The sequence below is a fragment of the Ambystoma mexicanum genome, chromosome 8 (assembly GCF_040938575.1).
Source record: "Ambystoma mexicanum isolate Mex_15411 chromosome 8, UKY_AmexF1_1, whole genome shotgun sequence".
NCBI lineage: Eukaryota > Metazoa > Chordata > Amphibia > Caudata > Ambystomatidae > Ambystoma > Ambystoma mexicanum.
The window spans coordinates 1,412,448,660-1,412,473,661 of NC_090929.1; the positions used below are offsets into that span (position 1 = coordinate 1,412,448,660).

General features: G+C 41.9%; 1 protein-coding gene across 2 annotated transcripts in view; it reads left to right on the top strand.

The window, feature by feature from the left end:
• The window catches only part of CRTAC1 (cartilage acidic protein 1), a 2,821,007-nt gene that overhangs the window by 1,925,225 nt on the left and 870,780 nt on the right, over nt 1–25,002 (top strand). For both annotated transcript variants that reach the window (XM_069611550.1, XM_069611549.1), the window contains exon 7: nt 15,488–15,633. In XM_069611550.1, coding sequence (XP_069467651.1) covers nt 15,488–15,633 — 146 coding nt within the window. The remainder of the gene's footprint in view (nt 1–15,487; nt 15,634–25,002) is intronic.

The window sequence follows — 25,002 nt, forward strand, 5'->3', positions numbered from 1 at the left end:
ATTGAGGATAAATCAAAAAGTATCAATGTTGCAAACATACATTTTTGTACATATATCCCTTGGGAAAATGTGCATCTGTGTATAAAATTATGGAATGTTAGGACTAATCTTTCATGATCAAAATTACCAAAATGTCTCAGAAGGGCGAAACAAGGTCCCACAGACTGGAGGATTGGAATGTTATGTGCTGCACAAAATATGTTACCTGTGTATATAATTTGCTAAGAGATTGCAATTGTATAAATGTTTGTTTTTGGCAAAATCGGATTTTAAGTAAAGTCATTGTGGGAGTTTGTGGACATTGTAAAACTCCCATCATAAATCTGACATCATTCCCTTGGAAATCCAACCAGTTGAAAGTGAGGCAGAGATTCGCACCCCTGTCCAATCCAAGTAGTTTAGAGGTGTGCTTAGTTAACCCTGCCCAGCCTATACTTTGATGATGTCATTATGCATAAGGGTCCCGGACAAGACAGACACACACTCTTCCTGACTTCCTGCGCTGCATTCCTGTACCCATCATCTTACAGATTCAGACTCGAACTACAAGGCCAAGCATTCCTGATCCTACTCCAGGACCCACTGCAAAACCCAAGCAGTGCTGATCCCATTCCCAGCAAGGCCTCAAAAGTAGTGACCAGACCTGGTTGACTGTCCAAAAAGCCCAAAACTAAAAAGTGGATTGTGAGTATTTCATCACCCCACAATAATCCCTAGTATACATTGTCTAGCATTGTCCTCATCCCACTCCATAAGTCATCCTATCGTTATTCCGATAACTAGTCGAATTGTCAGAATTCTCTGTGCATTTTGTCATTAATCTCCAAGCATCAGAGCTACTTTTCTCTTCATTTCTGTTTTGCATAGATCATGTCATTAGTGATATTTTGATTAAATAAAGTAATATTCCTTAAGGAAAAGGGGTACACTGAGTGCAGGGTTACATCTGCAGCATAACTTAGAGAATTCACAGGTGACGTTCCTCTTTTCTTAGTCCTTAAATCTAGTTTAAAGTAAAACTGTTCTTTTCACAAACTGATTTCCTTTTCAATTTCACCCTTCATTTTACTCAAAGCACGCCTCCTTCTGTATTGCATAACTCTTTCAATTTACCAACTAGAGACTTACTTTCAATTCCATTTGGTACCTGTGATCTATATCTATTCCCCAACATAAAAGCCACACTCCAAATCAGTGCAATGGCTGCACCATCCTGCCAAACACACATTGGGCAGGATGGAACAAAGGTGGCACATTGAAGGAGATTGTCAGTATGTTCTGACATAAACAAAAGGAAGAAAGTGGAAAAAGCAGTGTTGCTTTGCTACAAAAGCCAAAATCCCCATTGAAAAGAAACCCTTTTCACCTTTAAAAAATGCGGCTTTGATGCTAATTCCCTCTGTTCCTTAAAGCCACAGTGATTAATAAGCCCTACCAAGCCCTGTGTGTTTCACTGTGCCTCAGTAAACCAGGAATGATTCTGAATTGACAAGCCCAGTCAAACCAACTTTTTAAAAAAAAATCAACCAGGAACTTTACTTTTACTTACACGGGAAACACGTTCATTTTATTTGCAAAAGTATACAAAACTCAGCTGTTCAGAGAGACACTCTAACAAGCTGAGCCATGCCGCCATGCCTGTTTCAATGTATCTGTGCTGCAGAACAACTCCAGCATTTCCTGATCATAACTGTAGCTGCAAGACAGTGTGTGAATCTACTGGAGATGAAAAGTTGAATTTAAAAAGGAAGGCCACCTGCACCGCGTGTAAAAAAAAAAAAACAGGCTTTTGCAAATTAAAGAAAAACAAATGCCTGTGTTTTAGAACAGTACACTGGTGAATGAAAGCCTGCCAGTCTTTAGCAATATGAAGAGGTTTGTTACCGGTGAGCCCATATAACATGGGTTATTTTGTGCAACAGTCCTGTTTTATTTCTGGATCTATGATCAGAAAATATGGTTAAAACTATGGTGGCTGGAGTTTCAAGTTGAAAAACAGGTTTCCTGCTTGGAGGGGTGGCACCAAAAGGAGGGCTCTCTCTCAGCAGATACTAACTAATTATGGGGTTGAACAGACTTTCATCTCTGCTAGGAGCCTGACAATGAAGCTCCCACAAAAGGAAGGCTGAAGTATGAAGGGACAATAAAACTTCAATCAAGGAAGAAACCCCCACCATGCTCTGAAGGAAATGGCAGTTGGCAGCAGTTGAAGGACATAAATAAAAATTGCTCCAGGGACAAAGGGACTGCCATTTGTTCCCAAAGACTATTTCAGGAACAAACTTTAAAGACTTCTATCTCTGCCGCAAGACTTTTAAAAAATTGTAAAAAAGTTGCAATTTAAAAGTGATATTTTTGTGCTTTCTTTTGAGATGTGATAGAAGTCACTGACACCTTGGGGACAGAAAGGGCAAGGTATTGAGGATACATCGAAAAGTTTTAATGTTGCAAACATATATTTTTGTACATACATCCCTTGGGATAATTTGAATCTGTGTATAAAGTTATGGAATTTTAGGCCGAATTTTTCACGCTCAAAATTAACAAAATGTATCAGAAGGACGAAACAAGGTGCCACAGACTGGAGGATTGGACTGATATGTGCTGCACAAAATATATAACCTGTGTATATAATTTGCTAAGAGATTGCAATTGTATAAATGTATGTTTTTGGCAAAATCAGATTTTAAGTAAAGTCATTGTGGGAGTTTTTGGACATTGTAAACCTCCCATCATAAATCTGACATCATTCCCTTGGAAATCCAACCAGTTGAGAGCGACCCTGTCCAATCCAAGTAGTTTAGAGATGTGCTTAGTTAACCCTGCCCAGCCTATACTTTGATGATGTCATAATGCACTATAAATAAGGGTCCCTGACAAGACAGACACACACTCTTCCTGATTTCCTGCGCTGCATTCCTGTACCCGTCATCTTCCAGATCCAGACTCCAACTACAAGGCCAAGCATTCCAGATCCTACTCCAGGGCCCACTGCAAAACCCAAGAAGTGCTAATCCTATTCCCAGAAAGGCCTCAAATCTAAAATAAAATACCACTAAATCTCCCATTAACAAGGGGAAAGCTGTGGTACCTTTGGCATCCTGATCCAGCCTGGCTTGCTGCCACTAATTGTACGCTGCTGCCATCCTGCTATCCTGATGACCTGTAGTATCCAGTGACCAGAATTGCCCATCCAGTCCTTGCCAGACGGTGACCAGAACTGCACAGCTGTTTGCCAGGTGCCCTGCCTGTAGTGACCAGACCTAGTTCACTGTCCAAAAAGCCCAATAATTAAAAGTGGATTGTGAGTATTTCATCACCCCATAGTAATCCCTAGTATGCATTGTCTAGCATTGTCCTCATCCCACTCCATAAGTCATCCTATCCTTATTCTGATAACTAGTTCAATTGTCAGAATTCTCTGTGCATTTTGTCATTAATCTCCAAGCATCGGTGCTACTTTTCTCTTCATTTCTGTTTTGCATAGATCATATGTAATTAGCGATATTTTGATTAAATAAAGTAATCTTCCTTCAAGAAAAGGGTTACACAGCGTGAAGGGTTACATCTGCAGCTTAACTCAGCGAATTCACGGGTGACGTTCCTCTTTTCTTAGTCATTAAATCTAGTTTAAAGTAAAACTGTTCTTTTCACAAACTGATTTCCTTTTCAATTTCACCCTTCATTTTACTCAAAGCACGCCTCCTTCTATATTGCATAACTCTTTCAATTGTAGGGTGTCCTGACCCACGTTTAAGCTACCCTGCTACAACATTTGGTGCTGTGGGCTTAGGAAATTCAAGATGGCGGAAAACCCACATGTGCGCCGAAATCCAGGAAAGCTGCGCAGTTGTGCGCACACCAAAATGGTTACCTAACTTGCCACCCACCAGGGTAAAGAAAGGTCTTTGTTAACAAAATCCACTTTTACTGATGTCAAAAAGTTGCTGAAATCGTGACTCATTGGACCACTTTAAAGATTCAACCCTTTTTGTGGGGTTCCACATAACCATCTTACTGTAAGGAGCCCCATCAAAACAATGTTAAGCAAGGATTTACTACCATGTAAGAACCATTCCTGTTTAGAATGCATTAATCCAAGAAAATCCCAAAAATGGGTGCAGTACCAGTACTCACCACTATCCAAAAGCCGGCGTTTTAAAACCCACTGTGTGTTTTTCTGAAGGCAAGCAAAATGCCTATTTCAAACCTTGCAACATGTGCAAAATATTCACTGAACACCAGCAGACATTTGGCAGAATGGAGTTTTGTGTGCCTACAAAATCTGGGAAATGAAGAGCCCAAAAACAATGCTTATAACAAAAATGCTATGGAGTCAGCAGCTTAAGCCTAACTGCAACTGGATTTAAAACCACCAAAATCGAAAATGTTAAATTAAATGAGTGACCTATGTTTGGTGTCACATGCCTTTGTAACTGTTGAAATGTCATAGTTTTGCACTTAGAATCAGCATTCTAGCTGCATGTGTAAAATTACAAGTTATTTTAAAAGCAACAAAAAGTTAGCTGAAGGTCTGGCTTAAGGAACTTGATTTTGCCTAGCAACGGATCCCATCAGGAGTGAAACTTGAGTCACAACTATGTTCCCAGGCCAATGTTCCTTTTGCTGCCCACACTAAGGATATGCCATCTATCTGATAATTGAATTTCCTGTGCTCTGCCAGAGAGTGAACAAAGCCCTCTCCACTCAGGCAAAGGTTTTTATTACAGACGTCGTAAAAAGTGGCTTCCTCCTGGAGAAGCTGGGAGGGGCACTGCCTGTGAGAAGCAAGCTGGCTTGGCAGAAACTGGAAAGACTGGTTTCTGTACCATGTGACCTGAAAAGACACACCCCTGCAGCAAGGATATGGTTTTATAAAAAGGGGGATAATTCATAGTGCGGACATGTGAAAATTTTATAAATTATACCATAATTCTTGTGATTTTTCTGCCCACAGTTTAAGACGTGGTAGGAACCGGTGGTATGTTCAGGGGGGTTTTAGCGGAAAAGTGGATATTACTCTAAATGTGTGCATGTTAAAAATCTGAAACTTCATCAGTTAATGTCCCTACCCCCTGCACACATGTATGTAAAGTTGGGTCCATGTCGGAAATTGAAAAAGCAGTTAAAAAGTCAATTATGTACACTCTTTGAATGCAAGCTCCGAGAATGAGCAGATTTGGACATAGACATGGCTAAATTCAGCCACACCATGTATATGTAATTTCAAACAACTGTGTAACTCTGAAGTATGGATTTTGATCATATATATATTTGGGTGCACAGATGATAAGGGAGGTTGTTTCAAGAGATCATAAAATGACATCAATCTGACTCACAGTTCAGTTTGCCAATCAAGCGGAGGAATGGAAGCCTGACCAATGACGAATGAGAGGGGCAAGTCTAGTGATGCAACACACACACCCATTCTCAAGAAACAGATAAAAGCAGAGAGTCAGGACACATAGAGACATTCAATTTCATCTGCCGCTGGAAGCCCTGCCGGAAAAATCCATACTTACCTCCATCAAACTCCAGAAAGCCAAACTAGAGACTTCAATCTATCCAGAGCAGAGACCAGACCAGAGAGAAAGCAGTGCTGTGCCTAGCAGAGACCAGACCAGAGAGAAAGCAGTGCTGTGCCTAGCCGAGACCAGACCAGGCGCTGTGAGCAGAATCCGGAAAGACCTGACCAGACTGAAGATCGTGACCAAGTCGCTTTCCTGTTCAAAATCTCTTGTGAGTACTTAGCAAAACTCAGAACACATCTCTTAGTTTCAATTCATCTAATTCAATCTATTTAACCTAAGTAGAACTGCCTCCTATCTGTCACCTGTCATTTCTAGTAAAATTTGTCATTTTGAAAAAGTGTGCGTTTAAAATTTACAAAACCAAAAACGACCTTTACTAAATTACTCATATCTCCGCAACCGTTTGGGCTAGGGACTTGCAATAACTTTCATTTGGAAGCTGAGATCCCAGGCTTTCCTAGGACCCCAAAACGGTAGAGATAGTCCTTGCGGTTCCTTTGTAATAGCGCTCGGCGCATCCGCGAATTTTGCCGCGATTTGCAATTTCTTCACATGTAAAAAAACTGCTGCTGCCTGATTTCATTTGCCAGAAATTCGTTTAACCTGCTAACTATCCCTGCATCATTGCTAGTGTGAGCCTGGACTAATATTAACTAGATACCACTCATCCTGAACCTCTAAAAGGGAATTAAGAGCGTTTCCAGCATATTTCTCATTCATTGCTAGCACCTATCAAAGCATTTGCCTGTGTTTTCAAACTTCTGTTTAAGCTTGCTGGATTGAACTGAATTACAGTTGATTGCATTTCTGAGAACTGTGTGTTTTCCTTTCATTTCCTTGCCTTGCATCAAGGGGGGGAGGGGAGTAGCCAGAGAAAAGTGATTACATTGTTTGGTTGAAATCATATTGCGTATTTTCTGTACTGCATTCATTGAATATTGCATCCACCTGAGCCTACATAAAGCATCCTCTACCACATTATACTTTTGTTCCTATTTACCAGTGTGCTACCTTATCCATTTCATGTCAACTCATTAGTGATTAAAGAAGTGTGCTAGTGCCAGATTCTCCGTTGTTAATATTTACCATATCAGATTAAGTGTGATATTCAATTATTAATTTATTAAAAAGTGTGATATATATTTTAATTTATCAAATAAACCTTTTAAACTTGCAAAACAGAATTACTTCTTGGCTCAGTGGGGTCAGGGGGATTCCAAGAGAGGGGTGTTATACAAGGGTAGTCATCCAGAACGCATGAACTGGACCTAAAGATATATCAATAAGGGTTTTCATTCAGTATTCTAGACTAGGCGTTAACTTGGCTGTAGTGCTGAATTGAATCCTCTTACACAATTTACCAGCTAGATACTTACTTTCAATTCCATGTGGTACCTGTGATCTATATCTATTCCCCAACATAAAATCAGTGTATTTCACCCATTTATATTAAAAACCATTTGGGTAATTTTAGGCGGGAATTGCAAAAGTGTACATTTTAAACATGTTAATTGACTGCAATCTGTTTTAAACTTTCCACTTATGTCTGAACTGTATGCTTTTGGTAATCCATTCTTTGTGATTGTTAGTATCTTTGCATTGTTGCTTTAGTAAGGAATCGTATTTGCTTCTAGGTTTTTAACACACATTCATTATTGATTTATCCATTTCCGAGTGTCATTAACCACATTGCAAGGGGTTTAAAATCAGTTTTCTCTCTGATTTGGGGAGGGAAGGTCAGATTTAGATTCCGTTTTCAGTTTCTTGTTCCTGAGTATCTGCTGCTTCTTTGTATCCACTCAGAATTGATTATTGGTGGGTTGAGGGATCCTTTCAGAGGGAAAATTCTAACTTGGGTGCTATGTGTCCTAAATCAAAAAGTGCTCCTATTCTGCTGTGCTGTGTATATGCACCACTAAAACGTCAAATCCAGTGCATTGCTCAGATTCTCATTGTAACAATCACCCCATTGGTGATTGCTACCCCATTTTAAAAAGTGTGTGATTTCTTTTCAATCTTAAATAAATAATTAAATATTGCCTTTGACCAATCAACCTGCTTCATGGTCCATTGTGACCCGGGGTATTTGAAAAGGGTTTGTGCTATGAGTGGTGTATCATCCCAAAATTAAATCCACAAAAATAAAGAGAAAAGCACCTGAGTTAGGAGCAACATACTAGGCCAAGACCAAGGTGTGCGTGTCACCTGATAGAAATCCTTAACAGTTTGATTAATGTATTTGTATTTAAGATTATCTTTTACATTCACAATGTACTTCTTTAAGTCATCAGGGTCAAAGGTCATGTGGCACCACTTCATGTAATGTCATCAAGATGAAATATTGTGTCACATTGCTTCTTGATATTTGATCTTGTGTGCTATGTCATTTGGGGGAATCGGCATCCCAGAGGGCAAGTGTCACTCACATACAAAACAGTTAAAGCACAGGCATTCCCAGTTGAAGCTTTGCATGTACACTGGACAGCAACAGACAATAGAAGTGCAAACCTTTTTCACAGATGATAACTTCCTTTACACACAACAAGGACAGCATATCCTCTTTTAGTCAAACTACACGATAGATACATTTCTGAAAGTATTACAGTGCCAGTAAAGAGGTATTGGTGGAGTTAAGATCAAAATGGGGTCCTCTCCTTTTTGTATCAATATGGTCAGGGTTCCTGTGTTTTTTTCCAAGCGTTATTGACTGAGATAATAGCACTACCAATGTCATTTAAGAGGCACTTTGTTTTCCTTTGCGTTCTGAGAGTTTTGTTTCTCCCATTATAAATCTAGGACTACGAGTCACAGAATGTAAAGGGAAAACACACGTCTAGACGAGCATCTCCCGATTGACATTGAGCATGCTGACCTGTTTGGAAATTCTATTGGCAACAGGGCACATTGGTGATTTGTTTCACTGAGCTAGCCCATATCAATGTGAGGAAGAGGCGCAGCAATCAGTGTGCATTTAGACAAGGGGATGCATTTATTCAATGCTGACTTTGTTTGAAAATGTATATTCCACTATATCAGCATAGCCAGTTAAAATGGGTCAAGCAAGGGCCTGTTATCGACACCAGAGAATGGTATGCCATTTGAGAATATGTAGTATAGTGCCAGCTTTAGAGTTGAGTGGGCTCTATGAATACCTCCACCCCTTCTCCCTTCCTAGATGGAATCTGTAGCTGCTTACAATTCCTGGAACCTGCTACAGGGTAGATACATAATTATATAGTGTCTGACCATTGCCTGCTCACTCAAAGGGTATGCCTGGACTCTGTATGGTTGAAGGTAATTTCAGCTGATATTAAAATGTACAATGTTCAGAGATCCTACTGCTCACCCACGTGGGAACCTGGGTCACGGTGTAGTGTAAGTGATTTCAACCCGGCACTCCACCTAAGTCAATGCCTAGCATGTGATGCACAGTTGTAATCCTTAATTATATATTTTTGTCTACAAGTTCTTTTATTTCTGAATGATGTACCTTTATATCACACCCCTCTCTTTGAATCCCCCCGGTCTCACTGAACCAGGAGTGATATTTATACAATAATCACCATTGAGTGATGTCGCAATCAACCATTTCTTTAATCAGAATGAGTATGGAGAAGAAAAATAATGCAGCATAAAACAATACTTGATATGGGTTCAATCAAATGCAATGTCACTCTTTCCCCCTGTAAACTAACAATCCCCTCTAATATGCAGTATAAAGAGATGGAAGGAGAGAAAACAGGTTTCAGGAATAAACACTCAACAAATACAATTTCAGTCCCAATTCCCCCCAGCAAGCAGAAAGAAACATGAATGATTTTAAAACAGGTCAAATTCTTTTGAATGTGGTTTGGAATGAATTGGAAAAACACTGAAAATGGATTTAATTCTCTAAATGGGATTCAAAACTAATGGGAGCCGCTTTGTATAGTCTCAGGTAAACACTAGCAATGAGGATTGAATAACTAGCAGATTGAAAACTGAATTCTGAGGTCAATTGCAAAGAATAGCTGTTTTACACGTGATGAAATTGAGCCAAATGCCAATTTTCGACAAACTTTCAGCGCGCTTGGAATGGGGTTTGAAAGCCGAGGATGTTAGCTTCCATTTGACACTTAAATTTTGTTTCTAGCATGTATGGTTCAGAAGCTATAAAGGTTTTTAGTAAAGGTTGTTTTTTTTTTAGAAAGAGTCAAGATTTTCAAATGAAAGATGCGCTTTTGAATTACAAACAAGGATTTCTTTACCCTAGGGAGGCTATTAAGATACAAGATACCCAACCGGACAGCCACCATATCGGCGGCGCCTCTGTTCTGACTTTTGCTAGCCGAGACACTTGTCTTTCTTCAGCAACTATATTAGCGCAAAGATGATATTATCACTACTATTGTCAAAGGACTATATGGATGAGAGAAAGATTCAGGAAAAAAAAAGAGATTCTACTATGCAGTTCTGGATGTGCTAGAATGGGTTGGATAGGATTACTTGAGGATAAGATACTGGCTATGGACAATTCTATGCTAAAGATACTCACAACTATGGTTTAGAATAGTCCCGTCAGGATCTGGTCAAAGGGTTCTGGACTGGAATTCTGCTAGCCGACTGGACAGGATTCAGGCACCCGGGTTCTGCACTCAGCATGGCAATCTGGACTCTGCACAGCCTCTGGACTGGATCAGACAACTTGGTTCTGGGTTGCAGCTATCAGGTTACAGGTCTGTCTACTGGTTTGGATCTCTGGGTTCTAGCAAGATTTCTTGGCAAGAAAGCAGAAACAGCTCAGCTAGGCTGTTATTTTTGTTGTGCCCCTTGGAAGTCTGGGGCTACATCATTTTTCAAGATTTTAAAGGTCAAGCTGAGAAGGGTTCAGCTTTGGAATTGGGCCTCTCTGCTTTCAAAGTTCTGGAGTCTTGGATCTGGGTTTCTCCTGCAGAGCGCTTTGCCAGTAAATCAGTTGATGGGTGAATCTGTGTGTCCCTCTAGGTCCTAGAGTGTCCCAAAGGGGTGGATAGGCTAAATTATACTAAGCACACCCTCTAAGAATCCTATTGGTTAGGGTCCTTCCCCTCTCCTGATTTGAGAAGGAAATCTACTGTCATAGTGATGCTGTATTTTACAATCCAGGGAGCAACTCCCCTTTGTTTCAATACAGTAAATCTATTTTTCACATAAATCATATTTACAATATCACCAACCTGCTAATAATAAATATTTACATCCCAGATTTAGTAGAGCACGTACCCATCCGAGTCCCAACTCAGTGAGAGCTTTGGTTCAAAATTGACAGTTTTTCGCGCTTTTGGTTGGGTACCCAGTGTCAGGTCTTTCCACATTTTTCTCCATACATGCACATGACATCTGGGCATAATTCTCTGAAATTTCATATTTCTAGCATTATCACAATTGCTACAACATCAACATAACCTATAAATTACATATTTTTACAAGTTTTGCACAGTTCTCTATGAGTCATTTTCCAAAAAGATATTTTCTACAGTTTCAGATACACAAATCTGTCTGCTCCCGCCCCCAAGGTTTGGCTGGGTCCAGAGCACTCCTGGCCTCTTCCTGGTGGCAGTTAGTTTCTGTTGACACCCGAATTTGCATTCCCTTTCAGTCCAGGAAGCCTATTGTCTCTCTCCCAGAGAATCAGAGCAAAATCCCCTCCTTTTTTAATTAGCAGCCAACTGAGAGTTCCTTGGCAGAGAACAAAAGGGAAGGCACCTTTGTTTGGGGCAAACTGTAGAATGTGCCTTTGAAGTCCAGTGTGGCTGGCCTCAGTTCACTGTAAAACACTCAGATCAAAATTGTCTTTTGCTAAAATAAACCTTACATATTCAACAAATATACACACAGATCTCTTAATTCCAGTCTTTTTAAAACATAGAAATTGAATTTTAGCAACCTATTTTGCTTTTGATGGCAAGTCTCTTCTTTTCCACAATTTGATCTTAATGTACAAGTTTAAACTACAGGATAAGTAAATGACAGCTTTGACGCAGGCGAGTGGCGGTACTGCACCCATATCTGACATATTTTTCCAGGCAAGCACCTTTTTGGATTGGGGATATTGTTGTGATGAAATGTGCTTCTCCTGACATTGTGCTTAAAAAGGTGATGGTTAACACCCAACAAGGATGTTGGATTTTTTCTGATGTTTGGGAACCATTATGTTGCAATTTCAACAGCCAAGGAAAAACAGATTTTAGAGCACTTCTGGGTTTTCCTGGCAATGCAGCACTACCTTTTCAGGTAGTTCCATTTCACTCTGTGGGCAGCCCAATGACAGGTTTTGGCAGTGTGGTCTCCTATTCTACCACTGACACAGGCAAAATGGATTGGCGGCCTATTTTTCAGGTTTCCCTGCGCACTTCTCAGAGATTTTTAGTGCATAGAGCTTTTTGGCGGCCGTCCTGTTGTTTCTGATGAAAGCAGCACACAATGATGTTGCGGCGCAGAGCCTAGTGGGTCAGAACATCCCACAGTAGTTAATTATCAGCTGATCTAAATATTAAATACATAACAGCATTATCTTTATGTGGATGTCCGCTGCTCTATGTCAGTAACAGCAGGAGGCACAGGGCTGATGACACCAATCATACGTGGGCTGTGAAGGGGAAGGGCATAGGGTGTAGAAGGCACAAGAGCCAACCCCTCAGGGCCAAGTAATGTATAAGAAGGGTCAAGAGAATTGATCCTCTGGATGAGTAGCCAGCATACTGAGCACCTTTGATGCTGGGGATGCTGTATCGGCACAAATAATAATAGAAAAATAAACATCAAAACACTGGTAAGAAGCATGATATGCTACACACGTTTGTGAAGACCTCCTTGCAGTACACCTGCCAATCACTGCCTATCTTTTGACACTCTTTTTGCATCCCCCGACCATTTATTTCACTTCTAATGCTGCCTCCTAGCATCATTCTCTTTAGCAGTTGGTCAGCTTGACAGAGTGGATCTAGATAATGTGACCGCTGCCTCGCCCATCTGCTAAGAAATGCTAATCTTTCGGTAATCTTTTTGCCTACCTGCCCTTTTTGTCCTTGGTTAAAGTGCCTCCAAGCCCTCCTTTCTTTTGCAGTTAGCGGTTGTAAATGTATCTAGGTCATGTGACCCCCGCCCCACCCACATGCTAATAATGTATAATCATGTGGTGCTCTTTTTGCCTGCCCATGCTCTTTTTTTATTTCTCAACCTCTGGATACCAGGATTTCTCTTGGCTGGGTGTCCAAATCCAAAACCTATTTTAAGCAGTTTAATAAAGGCATTTAAAAAACGGCTTATGATTTAACATTAGTGCTAACATGCAGATATGTTCTTGCGTTCCTCTTTTAAACACCAGCAGTGCACAAAATACAGAGGAAACCATAAACAGGAGCTTATCAATGCATGGCCGCAAAGTGTGACAGGATGTTATCTTAACGTAATTTGAAGATTTAGTCAAGGCTAAAGTAAGTGCTCCTGTGGAAGCTGAATGTTTGGTCTGTGCTAGCATAGCTTGCAGTGATCGAGATTTCACAACTCAAATGTAATAATGTATTACAGCCGCTGCAGTAGTAATGTAATGTTCTTATCACAGGTGAGCAGTCATGTCGCACCTAGCTCGCAGAAGATCATTTCTGAGGCTTCTGAATGTGTTAGCATATGTGCAAAGCCCCTCCAAGGGAATTCACCTGCAAGATACCTTTCTGCATAACAATCCCTTCCACACGGATACTTAAACTTCCAGTAATTTCAGTGGACAAACCCTTTGTTACTATTTACAAACATAAAGTGGATTTTAGAACTCACCTCCACTATCCGCCTTCTCATTCAGTCTTTAAATAGTATGATGCAAAGAAATCCAAGGCTACAACATCATTTGTAGAATGGGTGAAGATCAATTGGGAAAAATGCATTTCTCCTTGAAATCACTAATCTGGACTTGAGTACAAAACGGCAACGGGGATGTGATGGGGCTAGCACGTGCGATAAATTAAGCTCATATAAAAGGCCATCGTAAATTGTGATATTCAGCCATTTAGCTTGTACAATATCCTTCTCGGAAATTTGCGAGATAAATATTAAGATTTCGTTTTAATATATTGCCCACGTCAGAAAAGCATTTTTTAATGGAAGGAAGAGGGTGTTAGCAGCCCGGAATGCCACCATTGTCATTTGAATGATGACACATTGTTTCATTTGTTTTTAGAATGTACATCATTTCAACATTTGCGTTTGGTCTGTTTTGGGCGATTTGTTCAGGAGTTGTGATTGTCTCATTGGGAACTCCTCTGGGAAAGATTTTTCTGGACCGTTGCCACGTTTCCGTACTTATTGCCCTCTACACATTTCCTATGAATTTAGAATTGATTTTAGTTTAATGGGGCATCTAAAGATCTTAAGAAAGGTTTGATTATTACCTGTGCTTAGTTAAGTAGATACACTTAATGAATGCATCTATTGAATTGAATGGTTGTATTGCTTTGTGATATTTAATTGAACACTGATATTGTAAATGTGTGTTGTTTTATATGTGTGTGTTAAGTTTTTATTATTAAACCATATGACAAATACAAATAAAAAATAAAAATAAAAGATTAGAACTCACCTTCTTTTTTTCCGAAACTCATTTCCAAATTTCATATTAATGAGTTGATAGATTTACGTTTTCTTTAAAAACCCAAAACAAGGAGAGAACTGAGACTTTACACACGTGTTGTGCACAGAGCAGTGATGTTCTATTTAGATCAAACAAAATCACAGTGTAGAACCAGTCAGTTTCTTTTGCAACAGGAAGGGAGGTGTGCCCAGTCAGTAGTTCTACAATTGCCTGGTGGATTGTGCAATGTGATTAGCTCCGCTACACTAAAGCACACTTTATTGCTGCTCTCACCAGATAAAGGGACACCATGTACCGTTCATGCACCTGAGCGTAACAACCAGCTAGACGTGTTTCCTGTTTTGGGCTATTTGGTATTCAACCACTAATTATTTTAACTTCAACATTTGATTAAAGTTACCTCTCTTCTTACTCTACATTGGTATTCTACTCGCTCTCTGTAGTTACAGTCCGTTGCCTCATAAGGCAACGGACTGTTTCCACAGGAAGCAGCTAAGAATGAACTTCCTACATACACCTCCTCTTTCTTTCACAAATGCAAGGTGGCAATGCTTATGCATATATGCTAGACTAAACTCAATCTGCTTACTTATTCAGTGACTCAGTGATTCCTGCGCAGCAGTACCCATCAAGAGTGCAGGTTAGGGTGACTAGACATCCCGGTTTTGCCAGAAATGTCCCGGTATTTGCCGATCTGTCCCCTTTCTCAAGATTATGTTCCCATTGGAAACTGCAGTGTTCCCAGTTTTTTGTAGTAGGTCGTCATGGCTGGCAGGTAGGAATGCGCAATCTCCCACCAAAGAAATGCTGCATTTTACAACTCAATATAGTGTTAGTTTGTGATAAATTATTTATAGTATGTGTTTAATTGAACAGTAACACTTAAATCCCCTTCTCCTCCAACCGCTACTGGTGTAGTGCCTTAACAGCCACTTTCAAGAGTTAGTCCTACTTATATGTTAGTTTCCTTGTCCCGGTTTTTAACGTTTAAAATCTGGTCGACCGAGTCAAGGTGATAAATGGCCATTGGAGCATACCAGTGTGGCCCGGTAAATAAGCTGGGGATTATCTGGCAATTTTACTGACAAGTAGCAATGGACAATGTTCTGATTATTCTCCATCCTTCCAAATCACACCGTTTCTTTTTCTCATGATTTAAGATTAGAGCAGTGTTGCTATGCTATAGACCATGCCTTTGGCTCGGGCAAGAGCTCTCAACTCAGTCCAGCCAAATTCAATTTCGTTTTGTGATTTGAACAACAGATCGATTGACACACATTGCTTTGTGCAATTCGATCATTCTGCAAACATTAGCACGTCACGGTAAGCATTTTCTATTTTGTCTTCTTAGGTGTTGATGATGCTTATCAGCATGGGCGTGGTGTGGCGCTAGCCGACTTCAATCGAGATGGAAAGGTGGACATAGTGTATGGAAACTGGAATGGGCCGCATCGACTCTACCTACAGATGACTGCCAGCGGCAAAACCCGCTTCCGGGTAAGGCTATGGAGAAAAGATGTGACTCCTCCCTGTCTTCGAATGTATCTTACAACAAACTGTGTGTGATGCCAGCATAATGGAGCATTGCACGCCTTGCTTTCTGTATACCCCATAAAGTCATGTCCGCTGGAGTGCACAAGCACACAACATAAATGTCCTGTGCTTGTGATGGTAGTCGGTGTCCAGCGTATGCATGTAAACCTGTTCATAAGTGATAGATGATAGCATCAGCAAAATAAAAGACGCAGTGAAAAAGCCAATCAGCTTGCCCGTGCGTTGATGTGAGGAATGCATTGCGTTTTGTTGTGCGTGAAGGTCACCGGCAGACTACAGTTGGCTTATGGGTTCTGGGATGGGAGGAGGGCTTAGCGGGCAAAGTAAACAGCTTTGTCCTCACTGCTGATTTGTATATGTGCGTGTGTGAGCTTGTGTGCTCGCGCCCCATGCGCTTCATTCAATATTTTGCAAGGATAAATCATATAATTCCATGTCTGAAAAAATTGAAGCAATTTCATTTTTGGAAGTGACAACGCACCCATGATTAACATTGTAGAACGTTGTCGGGAAATTACTTCCCTGACAAAAAAGGGAAGTCAGCAGTTAGGCAAGGGGCCAGGTAGAAACCTCGTGACTGTTCTTGCATGCCTCTGACAAGATGTAAGGCAGTGTAGCCAACTGTATTTGTAATAGCCCAAATTTCGACTCATGAATTGGCGGGAAGGGGGCAAGAAGACGCTCTAAGGGTGAAGTGGACATCAATAACCGGGTAATCACCTGAGGTGGCAGAACTAGCAGTCACAACAGGGCTGTCACAAGGTGTGGTGTGGTCCAAGCGAAAACATTTAGTGAGGCCCCAGCGGAGACACCACACAAAAGAGACGTTAAAAATCTCCCCTTGAGTTTATGTGTGGAGGAACCGGAATATGGAATATTATTATTACTGAAGAAAGTATCCCAGACTAGGTTTTGCATCCTATGCGTAAATGTCCATAGAATGGCATGACGGGGTGTGGTGCGTGACGCCAGCATTGCATAGCGCCCTGCCCCTGTTTACGCACTGAAATACACATACACAGTGACAGGTAGATGATGTTCAGTGGAGGCATTATGAATGTTTGAACTGGAGGGACTTAACTATTTGAGCCAACTATTTGGGATCCACAGAGCACAGCGAGGGAGCCCAAACCAGACAAGGGGTGCTTGGGAGGGCCTCTTACTCTGAGAACATTTTTGAAAGAATGCTTTCAAATGGTGTATTTTACAGTACTTTCTTTGAGAAATTTCTGTAAAAAACCACATGGTTTTCATACCACACTTCCTCCCTGAAATATTACCAGAAGTGCACATGGCAATGTAAAACATGCAAAGTCCATAAAGCTGACCTATCCAAGTGGCATACAATGCTCGTGGTAGATTAGCTTTTGCCTTTCAGAAAATGAATCCTCAACAACTGGAAAAATAATGTTAAACAGAGGATATTTTCCTGTCACTTGTCTGGCAGAGTATAAAAGACATAGGGGATCATTACGAGTTTGGAGGCAACCATGGCGCGGTTAGCGCCATGGCTGCCTCCAAACCCGGGTCTGGGTCCGGTCTCACTGAATGGGGACTTACTGGGACATTCCGACCTATGCGGACCCACTAAGTCCCCATTCAGTAAACCATTCCCCATTCCCATTCAGCCCCCATAGGGCTCAATGGGAATGGGGAAGGCGCTGATAACGGGCCCGCAAATTGCGGGCCTGTTATTAGCTCCAAGGTCCCTTAACGGGTCCCGCAAAGAACAGATGGTCAGACCAGCCGCTCCTCCTGGGACCCACTAAGGGACCTCAGAATATGACGGTAGGGACTTAACGGCACCTCCATCCTTAATGGTATCGTTAAGCCCATACCGACATACTCGTAATGACCCCCATACTCCTTTTAGACCCAATAATCTTTAGTGAAACATTGCCTTCAGGGCAATTTCAAGTTATCCATGTGGTGTAGTGATGGGTTTGTGTCATGGCAACAGGATGACCTTGTTTCAAATCTTGACGCTTTAAAATGCATTGACCTATCTTATTTTTAACTCCTGGCCTTGAACAGCAAACTGGGATGGTATTTCCGTTCCAAAAAACTTGTTACCTGTGTGGCAGCTTCGCAGTACTCATGCCCTCTCCTGCAAGCACATATTCTCATTAGTGGACACATGGCTCCTCAAGTACTGTGTGCACCCAACAATGCGGCCCATGGAATTGACTGGCTAGTACCCATTTCTGCAGCTGAACCCTATTGACCCATCCCCTTGCAAATGCCAACTGTGAGTCCAGGCACTCACTTCTGTGCAAGGTACGTGGCTCTTTCCCAAAAAAGTCTGGAATAAACCTTTCTTCAGTAGAGAAACCCAGCTTTGCTGTAATAGATTTGCAGGCGTAATAATAAACTATATTCAGGTTCCTCCACACATGAACTTTAGGGGAGATTTCTCACGTCTCTATGTGTGGTACCACCGCTGGCCCAGGGCAAAAAAATCATACAGATGCCTCACTACATATTTTGCCCTGGGCCTCACCACACCTTCTGACTGCCCTGCTCTCTTTCCCTTAGATTTGCTCTTCAGCTATTTCTGCAGTTTCTCCTCATCCTCGTGACACAGGAACAGGGTCCTTCCATATGAAAACACAGTCTGAAGCTGGGAATCTGGCAGGCACCTGATGGACTCTAGCAGCTGATGCACAGGCCCTATGGTGGTCATCCAAACATCAGGAAATGCCACAATCCTTTCCTACCTACAATGTAACAGATGTCAGTAGCCCCAGCCCAGGGACGAGTGTCAGGCCAAGAGGCAACTGCTGATTGGACAACTGGGAAAAGTCTGTTTTATCTCGCCCCACCCACCTGTCAGCTACCACCAATAGGAGGCAGCCTGGCTGTCTATGGGAGGTATCCAAAATTGGATCAGTAGAATGGGATGACACTAACTAAATTTCAATACATATCAAATTTTATTCAGTAAAATCATCACAAGGAAAATTCATCTTAATATCATAAAAATCGATAAAAGAACAGTCAATTCATACCATCAATCATAACCACATACAGGACTCATTCGGACATTCAAATATAAAAACACCCAAGTGTTTAGTACATCAATAAGCATTGGAAATATTGTTACACCAAATCTTTTCAGTTACCACATCAAACAGTGACCCAGTCTATAATATCAGGTGTCGTTGTGTATCTGATGCCAAATTTGACCATATATCTCTCACAGAAAAGCGTTGACACGTGTTTCGGTCGGAGACCTTCTTCAGGACGTAGGGCTTGGAGTAAATGCTCTGCCCTGTTCTCAACGTGTATGGGCCAGTAGTAAATCTAAAAAAGTAATGATAAAAACCATAGTGCTATCCTTATTTCTTAGAGTCGGTGACTAATAATGTCACAATGTGTTCAAATTCAATAAACATATAGGCCCCTACTCACCACCAAATTCCAATTTAGGGGAAGGTGAACGGGACAGAGGAAATTAATCCTCCACTGGCATCAGTGTGTATGCTGTACCTTTGGAACCAACAGAAACACCACTCAGCATTCTTGGAAAAACCAAATACTCAGTGTGCATATCTATGACCATACATAATATACATTCAAAATAGGGCTTAGACCACTTACAAGCACCCATGGTGCAGCTTGGAGATCTTTCAAAGGATGCGAGCACCAAAGGATCCCCCTAGGGCCCGTGTGATATTAGCCAGATCTTCCCAATGTCTATTGGTCACTAGGCCATTCACGAGGCTACAAAAGAAACACACAATGACAACTGTGTGAGGATTTATTACGTCATGTAACAATTACAGCATATATGTGGCGATTGAAAAAAACACGCGACCACTAAAGCCGTGTGTGCAAATGCATTTGCATTAGAAAGTATGCATTTTGTATGCCGGTGTACATTTTAAACATGTTTTAAAAAGTTAAGTGTTACATAGCAAATCTCACAACATTTTAACATTTGAAAAGTCTATACAGGAAATAATTGATGAAAGAAACAAAGAAAAAGAGACATAAAAAAGGCAATTTCATGACATCCTGAATTTACAATCCATCCCAATTTATCTTTCGTGTCTAATAGCTCATTAATTCGTTATTCTGAGCAAAAGAACGTACAGAACAATTTCAAAACAATTTCATAACATCATATACTTACATTTCAAGATTAATATAATGCATCTAAACAGTCATTAATCAATCATTTTTAAGTACTTTAGGACACGTCGTGTCACTAAGGTTAACAATGCATGTGATCTTGAGAATAGCCAAAGAGCCCAAGGTGGCAGGGCATTCTAAAAGTAGAGTTTTAAAATGTTCGACTTCAATGGAGTTACAGAGGCGACAGTAAGGAGACTGGTGCATTGTTTTAACTCTAATATGGAATAAATAAACGAAATCTCATGAAATGATTTCTCCACTTAGCTTCTGGAAAGTTAATGAGATACAACTGTAACTCGCCTCTGTTTTTATGTTCTCGTGCCATATACGGATACTACTTATATCTTGCAATATTGTCGTTAGTCGATATCTAGTTGGTTTCCCACAGATGTTTTTTAACAATTTTTGTGATACACCAGTGCATCCTCACATACATCCAACCAAGCACACACACATACATACATACATATTCCTACGTGTGGCACAGCCACATGTCAAGTTGTCGCCGACACTGAGCATATCATTCAGCCACCAAGAGCACTATGGACCGACTCCTCTGCATACCAATCACATTCCCATTGCATTGTCACACTGACCACCTTTCTGCAACACCCACCCATCATACACATGTAGGCAAACAAAGAATATCCACCTGTGGAAATGTTGATCACTTTTATGTCCGATTTCCTCTGTGCAGGAAAAACATCACAGCAATCTGGTGCCTGATGCTGCATATGCACATGCCAAACTGCATAGAAGGCGTGCCACGAAGCAGCACACTACAATACAAATACACATTGCCAGCACCTCCACCGAACCCCATCACAGGTGGCAGCAGTGGTGCAGGAGGAAGAGGTGCCACCAGAAAACCGCGTGTAGAGGAACTGATACAGATATGATAGGGCATTTGTAACGCGCCTATACACAAGTGTTTCAACGCACAACAAGGCAAGGAAGGGGGAACTGAAGGAGGACAGAGACAGCGATCTTACTAGGCCGAATGACATTTAGATCGCACTAGGGCAGCAGAAGGGGAAAAGTGTCAGGGGATAGGGGAGGTGGGCAGTGCTGTACATGGGATCAAAACAATAACAAGAAGTGCGGCCAGCAGGTCGCAGGTGCAAGGGTAAGTGCAGACAGCAGGTGTCCAAAAGTGCAGGTAGTAGGACTGTAAGGTTACAGATATAGACCAAATTGCAAGGGTTGCCAGGAAGCAGTGCGGGCGTGCAACTGGGTGGGCAGGGCCCTGGCCCCGAAATCAGAGGGTAGCCAGTTGACCAGGGCAGTATCAGACAGGAAATTAGCAGGGGAGAGGTAGAGAGAAGGCAGAAGCAAAGAGGAAGGTCTTGAGGTGCTTACAAAATGGGAGATGGTTCTCCTCAAGTTCAGAGTGGCAGGGAGGCTGTTCCAGAGGGAGGCCCCAGCCGAAGAAAGAGATCTACCACCAATTTGTTGCTAGGAGAAGCAACTGACCCTGAGGGAGTCGGAGGTGGAGGAGCAAAAAGCTTGAATAATAAGGTATTTACGAAGACAGCGTAGGAGATATTGAGGACCTGGGCCCCAGAAGGCCTTGTGAACAATGCAGAGGGTATTGAACTTAATCCTTGCAGCCACTGGGAGCCAATAAAGAGATTTCAGTGCTGGAGTGATACGATCCCTCGGCTTGAGGCTAAGGACAAGTCTTGCAGTCCTGTCCTGGATGAGTTGGAGAGGGCGGAGAGTAGAAACAGGCAGATTTAGAAAGAGGCTATTGCAGTCGACCAGCCTAGAGAGAACCAAAGCTCTAGTGACAGTGAGCTACTGGGGGAAGACGAGGAAAGGAAGAATACCTCTGAGGAGTTGCAGTTGGTAGTTTGACTTCTTAGAGAAGTCAGAGATGTGAGGAGAAAAGGAGAGTGTGGAGTTGAAGATGACCCCGATATTCTTAGCCTCACAGGTGGGAACAGGAAAAGGGCCAAGAGAGGCCGGCCAGAGAGTGACTGGAAAGGAGGATGCAGTTGTGCTGATGATGAGAATCTTTGTCTCACTGGCATTAAGGCAGAGCTCCTTGGCGGCATGCATCTCCTGATTAGGGGACAGACAGCTAGAGATGAGAGAAGGAGAAGAGGTGGCAGAGGAGTGCCTGAAAATGAGCTCAGTGTCATCCGCACAGCACTGAAAGTTGGAGCAAAGAGAGGCAATGCGGTGGGCGAGAGGTGCCAGCTATTAGTTGAACAGCCAGGGAGAGAGGTTAGACCTCTGTGGAACACCACCGGTAGAGAGTGAGATAGAGGAAGAAGGAAGCAAGTTGGACCTTGGAGGGTCGATCAGAGAGGAACAAGGTCAGCCAGGCCAGGGCCTGATCGTGATACCCAGGTTATTATGGAGATGAATGAGCAGGATGGCATGGTTGACCATATCAAAGGCAGAAGAGAGATTGAATAAGATGAGGGCAGAGGGGGGATTAGAATCAAGGTTAGAGAGCACTTCTTCATGGATGTTAAGGAGAGCAGTGTCCGTGCTCTTGGCTGTTCCAAAGCCAGACTGATAGTCATGGAGACAACCAACAAATTCAGTGTGAAGGTTAAACTTGGAGATGGCCAGCTTTTCCAGGAGTTTGCCCAGGAAATAAGTGATGGAAATCAGGTGATAGATAGCCTGACATGATCGGTCGGCTGATTGCTTCTTGAGAAGAGGGTACACAAGAGAGTGCTTCAGGGGTGAAGGGAAGACTCCAGTGGCAAATGAGTGGTTGCAGAATTCAGCCAGGGCAGGAGCAAGGGTGTCAATGTGGTCCTTGATGATTTTGGAAGAACATGGAAGAACCTGTTTTGAGGAGACTTTCATAGATTGGACTTGTCTAGAAACCTTGTCAAGGGAGAACAGAGGAAAGGAAGAGGAAGAGGGTGGAGAGGCGGCCAGATAGGGGGCAGATGTAGAGGAGAGATTAGAGGGGGGAGGAGGAGAGGATAGGAGGGTGGACAGGATGCCCTAGGTTTTAGAGATTAAATGAGAAGCTAGGGCCATGCAGAGGGCCTGGGAGGGGACAGGAGAGTTGGAGACTGCTTCAGGATTGTCCTGCTCCTTGAAGATTTTAAAGAGTTTGGCTCAGTTGTTAGATGCCGTAAAAGATGAAGATAAACAGGGAGAAATAGAAACAAAAATTATGATAACCGTAGTGACGTTTAGCCCACCACACTGCAGCAGATGTCAACCCCCTCAACACGCACCTCCCCCACACAATAATGCCTTGTTAGTAGCAGGCCAAATGAGCTTGTCCAAGAGGCTACAAGGTAGTGTATTGTTGTCAAAAAACAGCTGCACATACAGTAGAGGCTCCTCCAATAACTTAAGCAGCATAACCAGCTCCTTACACTCCAGAATGAGATTCAGGCCTCCCCAAAGGATTCCCTAGTCAGACAATTTGCAGATACTATGTTCTGTGAAAACATGCACATGTTTTACGTTTAAATCATAAGCTCCATTAGGGTGACAGGACTAATCTCATGTCCCCACTCATACCACAATTCAGGGAAAGGAACAGGCAATTTGTAAGCAGATTCAAGTTTATTTAAAGTAATGAATGTCAAAATCAAATAAAGGTGGTTTCCAGCTTCATACAAAGGAAATCACCACAATGGTATAGTCACAAATACAATTTGTCAGCAAAACAACATTTTACCTGCCTGTATCAATCTATTGCTGATCGTCAAATACATTCACATGCCTTCCATGGCTGCCTCTATGTAACTAATATACTTCAGTGAGTGCATTGATGTTGGTTGGCCATTGTGTTCACAAATATCTTTATACAACTTTTTCAAAATTCTTCAACAACACATGATGTTCTCCAGTGTCAAAACAAGAATGGCTTCAGAGAAATGTTACTTGGATAAATGCCATTTAAATGCACATATTCACTTCACTTGTTTCCCCTACATGGGTGTGAGGGTGTGAATGAATCATTATGTGTAGGTCATTTACATTTAGTCAAGCATACTTTATATCAGGCGTATACAGGTTTGAATTAGGACAATAATACTCTGTTCTGAACACGTGTGCGTGCTGTCTTCTCAGAATATGTATTTGCAGCTTTGAGTGATCATGTGCGGGAAATGTTCAATGTATACCTGTGTGGAACGTTTAATCCAAATCTGTGTTTACAGCTTCCATGAATATGTGTGTGTACAGCTTTCAATCTATACGTGTGCAGATTGCAACTGCTGTTTGTTAGCCTTCCTATCTACAGTTTTGGGCCGGATACAAAATCTTCTCCTATAAAAAGGGTACATTGTTAAAGCTCAGGATAAGACTGTGCACTATTGTCTGTAATATTCTGTGAATAAAATTAATTCCTTGAGCTATCTTCAGTGGTGGAAGCATTTATTTAAGAATGAGGGTCCCACCGGCCACAATGATACTCCATCAGACAATAGTTTATCTTGACAATATTATGGTCAGCATGATTCTATGCCAGCATGAGCCACAGACTGTATTTCCTTTGGTATAATTCTACAAAACCAATCTGCATTTAAGTTGCCAAAAATACTGTCAGTTTTAAATTGCACCTTTAAATACAAAAATGTATTGCGCTTCTCACGTATATTCAATTTTAAATAGAGAACACAGTGCTGTTCTATCCTACACAGCCCTGTGGACCTGCTAACACTAGTATCCCCTTGTGCTTCCAGCCGTTCACCATGGTCTGCACTGATAGTCAGCATCACCTGCGGGACTGTACAGATACACATTTCACAAGCCAGGACATATAGGTGACATTCACTTTGAGAATCACACATGCCTCACTCTGTGTCTGAGCATTTAACAGTCAGCCATGTTCTTGTGTTGCTCATACTTCAGATCAGTTGTGGCACACTACTGGTCTGCATTGCCATGCCATCATGTGCTGATCCAGGGAAATGGGCACATATATGTGAATATCATGTTTGCACCTCGAACACCTGCGAGTTGATGCTTTGGAATACCTTCACAATTCTGAAAGATGTTTCACATGCCTTGCAGGTATGAAGACAATGGCCCTCATTACGACCCTGGCGGATTTTTTCCGCCATCGACGGACTTTCCGGCCATGGCGCAAAGTCCCTTTACGCCATGGCGGATGGCGGACTTACCGCCCCATTCCGAGGTCGGCGGGGCGGTAAGTCCCCATTGACCCATTTACCCTTCCCCATTCCC